The following is a 14,029-nucleotide window of genomic DNA, read 5'->3' on the forward strand; positions in this document are numbered from 1 at the left end:
GGGTTCGATCCTCAGCACCACATACCAACAAAGATGTTGTGTCCGCCGAGAACTAAAAAATAAATATCAAAAATTCTCTCTCTCTCTCTCTCTCTCTAAAAAAAAAAAATAAAAAATAAAAAAAAATAGAAGAGCATTAGATTTCTTATTGGCAGAAGGGGAAAGGATTTGTGCATTCTTAAACTCTACCTGTTGGATTCGGATAACATTTCAGGACAAGCAGAGCTTAACATTAGGGAGATATAAAAGGAAATCTGATTTCCTTATATATAAAAGGAAATCCTTATAAGAAAGGATTATGGAAGACAAATAACAAATACTTCCTAATCTTATTTAGCTTCTACCATTTTTAGGACCATTAGTCCCCATTACCCTATTTCTGATTTTAGGGCCTTGTCTTTTTAATATGCTTATAAAATTTGTGTCTTCCAGGCTTTACTTGTTTCCAAGTTACGCTGACATTTCCTCTTAGTTTTCAACTCATCCCAGACTAAGTTTGCACCTCCAATTTGTCCCCTTTTGTTCAGGCAGGGAGAGATTTTATAATCTCCAGGGATATATAGGATCAACACCCATGTATAGGTCTAAAGTAGCTATAAGAAGACTGAGAAGATTTTGTCCTTTTCCCCTTAGGAAGAAGAATAAAATCTATCAGGGGAGAATGAGACAGACAGGGACCATTATAGGGACAAAAAAACAGATAAGATCTGAGGGTAAAAACCTTTTATTAGAAGTCTTTTCCTACTCTTCAACTCTTATAATGTATGGAATTTGACTTTTCTTTCTCTCCTATTCTTAATAATAAATCAGAGACCAAATGTAGGATGGCACCTAGAAACCTCCAAGGATCTTTCCCATCTCAGCTACTTGATAAAAAGCTGGCCTTTTCTTCTTTTGATTTTTCTGTCCCTTCAATACAGTCTCCCCCTGTCCTTAGATAAAACTCCCCAAACAGTCTTGCTTGTATATTTGCACTCTCTGCCTAATTTTCTTTCTACTGTTGGTGGGTCAAAAGTTCCCATTTCTAGTACCATAAATACATACAAGTAGCCTGTAAGTTCAGGAAATGATGAATTCAGTAACTTTATCTCGGGTGGTTGATGTACATTGTAACTGTATAAGGAAGGGATAGAATATGCAGTGTTTCTTTAATGGGCATAAAATTTTTTAAAAAATATTTATTTTTTAGTTGCAGTTGGACACAATACCTTTATTTATTTATTTGTTTGTTTGTTTATTTATTTATTTATTTGTGGTGCTGAGGATCAAACCCAGGTCTATGCATTATCTCACTATATGTATTAGAACAGATAATCACTATCATCAGCTTAATATATAATTAGAAAACTAAAGACTAAACTTGGATCCAAGATCATACATGACAAGTTGGAGCCTAAATTGGAATTCAAATCTGACTGACTCAAAAGAGTCCATTCTCTTCTCCAAAAAGCCCAACTACAGTTTCCCTTTTTGGGGAGGACATCATATCCCCATCCTTTCATACTAACTACTTAAACCCCTCAAAATATAGACATGAAATAAATATATATTTTTAATAGAATCTTAATATAAATCTGAATATAAGAAGAAAAATGCCAGCTTACTTGATTTACTTATTGATCATTGCTTCCCATTTATAGAAAAGATGTCAAACCCCTAAACAAAGTAAACTGTAAAGTGTGCAATATCTATTAGGTTATTCCATTTTAACTCTCCCTAAGTCTCCAGGAGAATCAAATACAAATTTATCAGCAGAAGGGGTTGAAAAAAAGTAAAACAGAAACTAACATCAAAGAAGATTCCTAATCTCAGACAACAAAGTAAAACAATCTAGAAGTAGCCAATTAAAATTATTATGGCTAGCACTGGAATTGTAGCTCAGTAGCAGTGCGCTTTGCCTGGCACAAGTGAGGCACTGGGTTCAGTCTTCAGTACCACATAAAAATAAATAAATAAAACAAAGGTATTGTTTCCATCTACAACTAAATTTTTTTTAATTATTATGGCTGGGAAAAAAAATAAGGACTGTGCCCTAAACCAGCCCTAGCCCCAAAATTGTCTGTCTAGAAATAAACTGATGATTATAGATTTTTAAAATACTAATCTGTATAGAACAGATTTTTTTTTTAACAACTAGCTTCAAGAAGTTCTTGCCTCCTTTTTCATTATAGAGGTAATACATCCTCCTTACCAGGGAAAACATCAATTAAAATTCTGGTCAACGTCTTTCCAATCATCTCATTCTGTGCATTAGTGATCTGGGTTTCTTCCTTATACACAGTTACAGAACATGACTATGACTTCATATGCATTGACTTCCTTATACATAATCATAGTATGTTCTCCTTTATTTAATTAACATTAGAAGCATGTTGGTCCTCATCAAAATTCATTTTATAATTATACTTTTTTTTCCTTTTTATAATGCTGGGGAATGAATCTATAACTTCATGCATACTAGGCAAGCACTCTACTACTGAGCTATATCCCCAATCCTTAATTGTACTGTTTTATGTCTAGATTATACTTATAATGTTTTTTGTTTAACTTCAGTTGTAAATAAACACACTGTTTCTATTTTTTTCATTATTCTAAAAAATATTGTAACAAAAATCTCTACAGCTTCTTTTTACATTTGGGATCATATTCTTATGATAAGCTCCCAGATATGAACTAAGTGGTTATAAAAAAATTTAAAGGACAGAAAGAAAATTATAAATCACTATTAAATGATAAAGGAACTATATACAAATCAATATGATCAATATAACATAAAATGATATCCTAAGAAGCATAAAAAGTGATTATCTATTAACACTAAAATTTTAGTTGATTAGTATTTTTTTACTAATACTTTTCTGTGCTAAGTATTCTATAATCAATCCACATTTCTTACGTAATTACTTAAGTCATTTCTTTAATAATAAAAAGTTCCCTAAGCAGAAAGCTTCTACTTCAAGAAGGTGGGGGATATGGTCAATTGCTATTATATTACAATTAAAACACAAGAAGAAGTAAAGACATTCCCTCAAGACCCAGACCATTTTGTAGTTGTTCTGTATTTGTAGTTTCTCTCTACTTTTCTCATCCTTATCTCATTTCTGAAGTTTTAGTGACATACAAATTAAGAAAAAAGGGGGAAAAAAGGTGCATGCTTTTGAGAAGACGTTTCTTTCCAGCCTTGTCTCCATACTCATTCTCCCAGAATATTTAAGGACACACAGCTCTTTTCCTTTCTTCCCTTCTCCCTAACTATTCTATTATATAATTGCTTATTTAGCTAAAACATTAATTTTTACAGGCACTCAAATTCAATGAGCTCTCATACAAGCAAAGGAACAGATATATGCCATATTAAGGGCTACAGTGCTTGGATTAGAAGACTACAGTTTGGATTAAAAGACTATCAAAACTTAATTCAAGCTTATTTCTTATTCTCCAAGTTGAACAGTAATGATGAAATCTCTTCTAGATCACCAACATGAGCACAAATCATAACTTGGTCATACAGGTCACATATACCTTCCATGGCCATTTTCCCCCCTTTCTAAATGAATATCTTGGAAAGACATTAAAATTTTGGTCACTATTCAGAACTAGGTCTCCTCGCAGATAAAGCTAAAATAGGAACTAAGCTTAAAGCTTGAGAAAATAAATGAGACACAAAGGGATAATGAAACAATTTGGAAGAAACATTCAGAATATACATATGACTAGATAAAGAAGATAGCTAAGAATAAGAAATTAAGAGCAAAAGGGACATGTCTAAGGGGTAATAATTAATAACTTTACTAAATATATTATCGTTATCAGATAGAATGTAATTATGAACAAAGACATAAAAAATCAGGGTACAATAACCCTAATAAAATTCTTTATTACCTTTCTAACTTACTGTAGAGCGCACACAATACATCATACTTCTTCAACAGTCTTGACACAGCATTATCAACTTTCGTACTGGTATCAATTTCTTTTAGTAAGTCAAAGAATTTATAGACACTACAAAGCAAAGAAGAAAAAAATCAATCTGTCAAAGTTTGTTTTATTTCATTTTCAAAGAAGATACATACCAATGCAAAGGATTATTAGCTCTATTCCAAATTATTATCATATACTTTAGAAAGAATTATTTTTTGCATTTTACTAGAATTTAAGGAGGAAAAAATTAGCCTTCAACCCATGTCCTAACATCTACCTACCTATATTTAAATCAACTTAGGGTTGAGAAAAAAAAAGGGGGGTGATTATGAAGGGACACATGCATTTATATTTATTTGTAAATCTATCTGTATGGATTTTTAAAATTGAAGTTGTCTTTTCAATTAAAAACACAAAAATTATACATATTAATGTGTACCATGTGATGTTTCAATACATATACACATTGTATAATGAGGTTAAATATATCTATTGCCTCAAACATTTATCACTTCTGTATGGTGAAAACATTCAAAATTCTTTCTTCTAGCTTTGTGAGATATACTGTACATATGTAATCACTACCTATAGTCACCCTATATTTGTACAATTTAAACATCATGAGTTTCTAGAATGCACAAGGCCTTAGATTCACTTCAATTTATCTGATTTCAACACAAAATCATATTACAATTAAAACACAAGAAGTAAAGACATTCCAAGTATTTAGTGTTTATTCTACCCATAAGTAACCACCATCCATCTCTAAAGTCACCTACTCCCCCATGTGGACACTCTCAGACTGACTCCATTTTCTGGATGGCCCATCCCTTCAAGTGGACATCTACTTCAGCCTGGTACTCTGACTCCCCACACTAGGTTGCCCTCCCTTGTATTTAATTCTTAGACTGGCTGCCCATCTATTCTGCTTGGTATCTGACATTACATACCAAACAGCTCACATTAGGTTGCCCCTCACATATCCATGTGGACACCCCTCCCCATGTGGATCCCTTCTTTGGCTCTGACATCTTCTCTAGGTCCCTTTTTGGCTCTGATATCTTCTCCAGGCCCCTCAATATTCCCCTGACACAGATGCACACTGACACATTCTTTGCCCTACCAATGGTTTTAGGACTGAATTATTGGAGAAGGGAAAAGTAAAGCTGATGAAAATTTTAATTTGATTAAATAATGACTTTAGGTCAATCATTGTTTTCTATAAAAATTAATCTTTGAAACATCAGTAAATACATTTTTAATAGGGCATTCAAGATAGCAATTATCAACTGCATCTCATACACTAATTTCTAACTAATTTTGCATAAATAATTAGGCCAAAGCAGCTAAATGAACCAAAGAATTTTCACTGGATCCAATTACAGGCTGCCCAGCAACCAAAGAAAGCTTCAACTAAACCAGGTGCAATGGTGCGCACCTTTAGTCCCAGCACTTTGTGGAGACTGAGGTGGGAGGACTATTTGAGTCCAGGAGGTTGAGATAAATCAGGGCAAAACAGTGTGACTTCATTTTTTTAAAAGAGGGGGAAATAAAAAAGCTTCAGTTAATCAGCAGGTGGCACAGAATCCCCAAAAAAGTTATTAAAAGTTCCCATCCTATATAAGGGATGTGGGCAGCCACACAAGTTTTATGGAAAAGCAAATAAAGATGGAGTAGAAATGATAGAAAAAAGAGAATATCAGGATGTTGATTAGAAGATAAAAGAGAATGGAGTAAATATGCAGTGTCCAGAGGGGAAAAAAATCAGCTTTAGAATAGTATTTATTTTGAGATGGTCTCTGCCCAGGCTGGCCTCAAATTTATAATCCTCCTGCCTCACCATCCTGAGTTGTTGGGATTACAGGCGTGTGCCATCATGCGTGGCCCCAGAATAGAATTTATTAAAGAACCACACTCAGTTTCTGCTTTTATGAAGTATAACAGCTATCTGTCCATGGAGTACCACAAAAACTGAGTTGTTGTAACAAAGTCTTCTTTTTCTAGGGTAACTTAAGAGAAGGAGAAAAGGAAGGAAGAAAGGGAGAGAACAGAGTGTTAATGCCTGTAGTTCTGGATTTAACTCTATGAACTATTTATGTTATTTCTATTATTTTGCATATTTATGAATTCACAATGCCTTTGTTTCCACATTTTATTTAAAGATAGTAAAAAAGTGTCATAATATATAACAATTTAATCTAACTCATTTAAATAATACACCAATTATGTTTAATTCAAGAAGAAACATACAGCCATCCAACTGTTCAAATTATTTACTATTGTATTCTGTAAATATGTTGCAAATGAATGACTCAGAGTCCTGGAAGATTTCTCAACACAAAGTTTGTGAATCACTGCAAACAAATTAATACACTTTTCTAAATCTTATAAACTCAACAAAATATTTATTAAGTAATTACCAAGTCAAGTACTACTGTACATACAGTAGTCTAAATACATAGTAGACTGAAAAATGTATGTAATTATAATAACCACTATATTAAAATCTTAATAAATCTTCTCTAAATTCCTTTAAAAGATATCACTTTTATAAAGGTTTTAATATATAATAAACCTATTTTATACATCTTTTCTTTTTTTGTCCAATTTATCAACAACTATAATTAAGTCTATAGATGAACAATGAGAGACAAAAATTTTGCCAGGACACAAACTACAAAATTTTTAAGAGATGCAGCATGGGCTGGGGACGTGGCTCAAGCGGTAGCGTGCTCGCCTGGCATGAGTGCGGCCCGGGTTCGATCCTCAGCACCACATACAAACAAAAATGTTGTGTCTGCCAATAAATCAATATTTAAAAATTCTCTCTCTCTTTAAAAAAAAAGAGATGCAGCATGAATAAGCTTCATTAAAGGATCCTTGAGAGAATGACAATTTACTATTTGACCTATTCCTTTATGTTTTACTTAATTTTAGCATTTCTTTTTAATTTCCTAAGTCTATTAAGAATCCAAAAGTAGTTTTCTTTAAAAGCAGAGGCCTAAATTTATGTAAGAAATTTTACCTTGTTTCTATGTTTTTCTGCAGCTCAGTGAAAGTGAATGGCATCTCATCTAGGTCAACTGCTGCAATAAAGATACAGATTCCCCACAGTTCTTTTTTCTTTTGAATATAACCTTCCTAGGAACAACAAAAAAAGTTCAAATATTTCATTAACTCATTCACATATTAGATGCTCTATCAAAAGGTATTATATGTGGATTTCTTCTTATTCAGCTAACAAAATAAATGTATTTTAAAATCCTTATAATGGCATATAATGAAAATAGTTCATTTTACTTAATAAAACATTCAAATTTTAGATTATAAAGCAAAAAACTTATAAGAAAGATCAGAATATGAATTGTTGGTCTCTATGATAGAAACTTCCAATTCATAGCAGCTTCATTCATAATAGCCCCAAACTGGAAACAACCCAAATTTTAAAAAGTAAATAAATAAACAAATTGTAATATATCCATACAATAGTGTTACTGGACAATTGGAGAAGTCCTAATAAATTTAACAACACAGATAAGCCTCAGTATTATTATGCTGAGAAAAAGCAAGATACAAAAGGATATATTGTATAATTCCTTTCATATGAAATTCTAGAAAAGGCAAAACTAATCTTTAAGGTCAGAAAGTAGATCAGTGCAGAGGTATGAGGGAATGACTGAAAAAAAGAACAAGATAACTTTCTGTTTGATCAGAAACTTCCATACCTTCATGTGGTGAGTACATGGATAAATATATTTGTCAAAATTTATTGAATGGTATTCTTAGAATTGATATATTTTAGTTAAGTGTCATGGTACATGACTGTAATCCCAGCTACTTGGGAGGCTTAGGCAGGAGGATAGTAAGTTCAAGCCCTGCAACTTAGCCAGTCTATCTCAAAAAATTTTTTTTAATTATATTTTTTAAAAAGGGCTCAGGACATAGCTCAGTAGCAGAGCACCCTGGGTTCAATCCCCCATACTAGAAAATAAGAGTTCTTTTTAAAATTATTTTAATGTGTGCAAATTATCTGGATTTTATTTTATTCTGGAAATATGTTACAAACTCTTTCTGAAACTGAACACAAAAAGAGCACTGCTTCATTTTTTGACAACTGTTAAATATCTATTTTAATAAAATAAATGAACATCAATTTATGTGTATGTTTATATTAGTATAGTCAATTTCTCTGGAACTACTAAATGTGAAAAATTGTCTCTATGATAGAAACTCCCCATGTACATGCTTTTTGAATTTTTATGCCTATTTCTTACCATGTTTTTGGTTTGCTGCTTCTCCCTCAGGTACCATTAGGTGAACTTAACTGCTTTCAATGTGTCTGTTGCAATTCCAGTCTTTTTTCTTTGTCATAATCTTTAGGAAATGAAGTAACTACAGCTGCTAAAATTTAGTATATTGTTAACATTCACTTTTTTCAAAACATCAAATTTTATTAGGACACAGTCCACAAAATCCAATACATAATTTGATATGTAAAATGCCTAAATGACATGTTCTATCAGATTTTTTAGGACTTGAGGAATTTTCCTAAGAGGAATTTGTGATCTTTATTTCAGATATGGTTTATCTTTTAATTTTCTTAAATAACATGTTTCAAAGAGCAGAAGCTTTAATCTTGATTAACCTCATTAATTTTTTTCTTCCATGGATCATGCTTTTTTCAATGTAGTATCTAGGAAATCTTTGTGTAACACAGTCTGTTACCTCCTAGATCTAGGGGTCTGATTCATTTTGAGTTAATTTTTAAAAATGGTGCAACACAGGAAATAAACTTTTTACATATAGATATCTGTTCCTGTTTGTTTGTTGCAAAATATCCTTTCTCTGTTGAATTACCTTTTTACCTCTGTAGGAAATCAATTGATTGTACACATGTGGGTCTCTTTCTGGATTCTCCCTTGTGCATGTGTGTTTGTTGTTTAAGGTATTATAGTCATACTTAGTTTTCTGATACATTTTGACAAAGTCATATATGTATAGAATTTGATTTATTCCATTTTAGTCTCCATTCCCCCTACCTTTCTCTTCCCTTTTTCCCCTACTTTGCAGATCTTCCTTCACTCAAATGATCATCCCTATCTTTATCGTATCTGATCCCACCCTCATTTTTCCCCTTATTTTGCTCTAGCTTCCACATTTCTCTCAAACTATTTGACCCTTGGTTTTCTGAGTACGCATTATTTCACTTAGCATGATGTTACCCATTTCCATCCTTTTATGGCAAATGCTGTAACTTAATCTTCTTTATGGCTCAGTAAAACTCCATTGTATATATACACAAGATTTTTTTAATCCATTCATCTATTGACACATATCTGGGCTAGTTCCATAATTTGGCTATGGTGAATGGTGCTGCTATAAACACTAACGTAGCAGTAACACTATAGTATGCTGATTTTAGTTCTTTTGCATAAATACGAAGAAATGGGATAGCAGGGTCAAATGGTAGTTCCGTTTTTGTTTTCTGAGGAATCACCATATTGCTTTTAGAGTGGTTATACCAATTTACAGTCCCACAACAGTATAACTTTTGCTCCACATCCTCATCAGCATTCATTATTATTTGTGTTCTTGATAACTGCCATCCTGACTGGAGTGAAATGAAATCTTAGTTTTGACTTGCATTTCCCTAACAGCTAGAGGTGTTGAACATTTTTCATATATATGGAGCCATTTGCATTTCTTCTTTTAAGAAATGGATATTTAGTTCTTTTGCCCATTTACTGATTGGGTTATTTGGAGTTTTTTATGTTAAGCTTTCTGAGTTCTTTATATATTATGTATACTAATCCCAAGCGGGGTAACTGGCAAAGATTTTCTCCCATTCTGTGTCTCCCATTCTCTCTTCACACTCTTAATCATTTCCATTACTGTGCAGAAGCTTTTTAATTTAATGACATTCCACTTATCGATTCTTGGTTTTATTTCTTGAGCTTTAGGGGTCATGTTAAGGAAGTCAGTGCCCACAAAAATATGATGCAGTATTGACCCTATGTTTTCTTCTAGTAGTTGCACGATTTCTGGTCTAATTCATAAACCTCTGATCTACTTTAATTTGTCTTCTCTGAAAGAAGACTCTTGTTTCGTTCTTCTACATACGGCTAACCAGTTTTCCCATTACCAACATATATTCTTGGCATCTTTGTCAAGTATCAGATCACTGTAAGTATGTGGGTTTGTCTCTATTTTACATTCTATTCTGTTGATTTTCATGTCTATTTTGATGCCAATACCATGCTGGTTTTGTTACTACAACTCTATAAAAAAAATGAGAGATCAGGTATTGTGAATGACCCCTGCCTCATTCTTCTTGCTGAGGATTGCTTTGGCTATTGCAAGTCTTTTATTCTTCCAAATGAATTTAAGTACTGGTTTTTCTAGTTCTGTGAAGAATATCATTGGATATTGATGAGAATTGCATTGAATCTGTATATTGCTTTTGATAGTATGGACATTTTAACAATATTAATCCTGTCTATCCAAGAACATGGGAGGTCTTTCCATCTTCTAAGGTCTTCTTCAATTTCTTTCTTCAGTGTCTTATAATTTTCATTGTAGAGATTTTTCACTTCCTTGATTAGATTAATTTCCAGGTTTCTGTTGTTTTTGTTTTTGTATTAGGGGCTATTGTGAAAGGGATGGTTTTCCTGATTTCTTTCTCAGCTGAATAACTATTGGAGTATGGGAAAGCTATCAATTCATGAGTGTGATCTTGTATCCTGATATTTTGCTGAATTCACTCATCAGTTCTAGAAGTCTTCTGGTAGAATTTTTGAGTCTTATACATATAGGATCATGTCATCAGCAGAAATAGTTCGGTTTCTCCTTTTCCTATTTGTATCCTTTTACCTTCCTTCTCTTGCTGATTGCTCTGGCTAGAGTTTCAAGAACTATATTAAATAAATAGAAGTGGTGAGAACATCATTGTCTTATTCCTGAGTTTAGAGAAAATGCTTTTAGTTTTTTTCCATTCAATGATGTTGGCTTTGGGTTTTTCATACATAGCCTTTATAATATTGAAGTAATTTCTTCTATCCCTAGTTTCTCCAGTATTTTTAACATGAATGTGTGCTGTATTTTACCAAAGGCCTTTTCTGCGTCTATTGAGATGATCATATGATGCTTTTCCTTAATTCTATTTATGTGAATTCTATTTACTGATTTGTGTATGTTGACCCAATCTTGCATTCCTGGGATAAAAACCACTCAATCATGGCATATTATCTCCTTGATGTGTTTTTGAATGTGGTGTGATATTTTCTTAAGTTTTTAATTAGCAAAAGTTGTACCTCGGAAAAAACCTCACTGGCTATAATGCACAAAGCTGTGATATTTTCTTAAGGATTTTGCATTTATGTTCATTAGGGATATTGGTTTCCAGGTCTTGCTATGTTGCCAAGGCTGGCCTTGAACTCAAAATCCTCCTGTCTCAATCTCCCTACTCACCGGATTTACAAAAGTGTGCCACCTTCTGTACCCTCTTTCTGGATTTTCTGTTCTGTTCCATTGATCTACCCATCTTCCTTTTCACCAGTAACCACCGATATCTTGATTACTGTAGCTTTGTATTTTTTGTCCATTTTTAATTGAGTTAATTCAAGATTTTTCTATCTGAAAGGCAATCTCAACTTTTATTCTTCTTGTATGAATTCAAAGACTAAAGACTAGAGTTAACACTGGCTCAAGATAGACATGCAAGGTCACACACCTAAAAACCAAATTTCCTAACACTCAATTTAACATTATCCCATTTCTTTAAGTATTTTCCTTATTATAATTCTTAACATTTTCATTATTGAAATCTTTAATCTCATCACCTTCACCAAGAGGTCTATGTTCTTAACTTTGGTTTTTATTTCTATTTGATTGAAAAGGTTGAAGAGTCACTACTTAAAGCCTCAAGTTATTTTTAATTCTTTTCCACATCAAGTTATTTTTAATTCCATTTACCTTCTAGTTTTCCCCAAAATGACTATGCATTTTATCTCTGAAAATTCACCTATAAATTTCTTCTTTTCTGATTTTGACAAATGGACATTTTTCTCCATTCTCAAAACTCTGAATTCCTTCCACTTTAGATCACATTGTCAGCATCCCCCTCGATTTTACTAATTCCTCCTGTCTTTTGAAATTTCTCTAATAGTTCTCTCGGTTTCTTTCTCTGCTTTCAAATAAACTTACATCACCCTTTAAAAAAAACAAACAAAATTAAAAAACCAGGATGTAGCTCAGTGGTAGAGCATTTGCCTAGCATGCATGAGGCCCTGGGTTCAATCCCCAGTACCACCAAAGAAAGGGTAAAACAAACATAGCATCTTTCTACTTCTGGACAGTATTTAGCCACTGTCCTTACTGCATATACAAACTCCCCCTCACTAAACACACCCACCTCTTACTATTCATATACAAACCGTATACATTCTCATAGGGCACACACACTGAATCTCCTCACACACACCTCTCTCACAATACTATTTTACCAGAGTTCTTCTCTAGGTCTTCAAAGTTCTCAATGCAATATTTAACACCATTAACAATTTTTCTCCTTCAGTCCCCGTAAAACTTCTTTCCTTAGTTCTAATATCCTTATCGCCAATTGTATTTCACAACATTTTCAGTGCTTCTTAACTTCAAGGGCTGTTTTTCACCATTCTCTTTTTCTCAAGAATCTTATCCACTCCCCTAGCATCTCTATTATCCCCATTACAGGCGGTTCATATGTCTCATTCTGCTTCACCAACTGATTATTCTTTTAAGTTCCAGGCCTTATTTTCCAATTTACAACCTAAAATCCGTAACTGATGTTTTTCTTGAAAATTTATATGAAAGGCAGCTCAGAATATTAGTGTAAAATTTCTTTAAAAAAAAAAGCAATTTTTATTCAGCCAAAACAATCACCAAAAGACAGTAAAACTTGGGAGAAATATGGACAAAGAACATGCATTTTGCAATAAAAAATAGTACTTTTCAACAAACATACTTTTGTATGCTTGTATTATTATATTGTATTATATTTTGTTTGTATTTTAAAATGCCAAAACTCAGAATAGTATCAACTAAAGGATGTTTTGTTAATATGTATCAAAATCCTTAAAAATTTCGGTTTTATATCAAAGAACTTATTGACTTAAAATAATTAAAGAGTCGGGATTTAATGTAACACATTCAAAGAATCATTTAAATAGTAAAAATAGTGGGAGATTCTTAAATATCTTAAAATACAATAATGAAATAAATGTTGTAGCCATGTCATAGAATAACTTAAGACTCCTAAAACATGTCCTGTTTTAGGAGTCCTAATTTTCAAAGAAAATTAGAAGGACACAGAAAAATATCCAAGATAAAATGTTAAGGAAAAAAAGGAAACAGAATACAAAATTATTTGTATATATTTATTCCAATTTTGTGGGGGGAAAAAGGTAAGAAAGGAAATGCAAAAAAAAAATACATATTGAAATGTTAATGTTTAGCTCTAGAGTTGGTAAAATAATCTATGGTTTTCATTTTCTTCATTAATCCTAGATATATTTTCTAAATTGCCTACAATTGTAAACAGGAGAAAAGTGAAGTCACTAAAAAAAAAAAAATGCTAAATTTATTTAAAGCAGGAAAGAAAAATGAAGAACGTGCTTCCTCAAAATCTTTAAAACATCAAATTTATATGCATTAAAATTTAAATAAAGAACTACAATCAACCTTTGAAGAGTTTACCTTCATTTGAACCACCCTAATGATAACCCCTAATTAGTGACAATTTATATATTCTTGTTTTGTAACACACTTACTTGTAAAATAGCTCCACCAAGTGGTGACATAATTATCATGTAAACATACTACATACTACTTAAACTATCATAACATGAACTGAATTGAATCAACAAGTTAAAATAATATTTTCTCCAGTCTATATTTTTGAAATAAAAGAAGAAGATAAGCCACTAGAAATATATTCTCCATGTCAGGATCAAAAGGACACATCTTTACACATAATTCATGAGACTAATGAATGACTAGCAATATGGTTCAATGTATCACAGAATGGTAGTACAACAAAATAGGAAAAGGAACTGCCTATATCCTCTATGCC

At 32.4% G+C, this 14,029-nt stretch overlaps 1 protein-coding gene and 1 non-coding gene across 3 annotated transcripts in view; one reads left to right on the plus strand and one right to left on the minus strand.

Moving 5' to 3' along the window:
- Nucleotides 1-14,029, minus strand: part of Rb1 (RB transcriptional corepressor 1) — a 155,476-nt gene that overhangs the window by 120,129 nt on the left and 21,318 nt on the right. For both annotated transcript variants that reach the window (XM_026393653.2, XM_026393652.2), the window contains exons 3-4: nt 6,947-7,062; nt 3,883-4,002 (exon numbers count right to left, since the gene is read on the minus strand). In XM_026393653.2, the coding sequence (XP_026249438.1) occupies nt 3,883-4,002; nt 6,947-7,062 (236 nt within the window). The remainder of the gene's footprint in view (nt 1-3,882; nt 4,003-6,946; nt 7,063-14,029) is intronic.
- Nucleotides 12,162-12,231, plus strand: Trnaa-agc (transfer RNA alanine (anticodon AGC)). Its single transcript has one exon. It is a non-coding gene; the product is annotated as a tRNA-Ala (tRNA).

The sequence above is a fragment of the Urocitellus parryii genome, chromosome 2 (genome assembly GCF_045843805.1).
Source record: "Urocitellus parryii isolate mUroPar1 chromosome 2, mUroPar1.hap1, whole genome shotgun sequence".
NCBI lineage: Eukaryota > Metazoa > Chordata > Mammalia > Rodentia > Sciuridae > Urocitellus > Urocitellus parryii.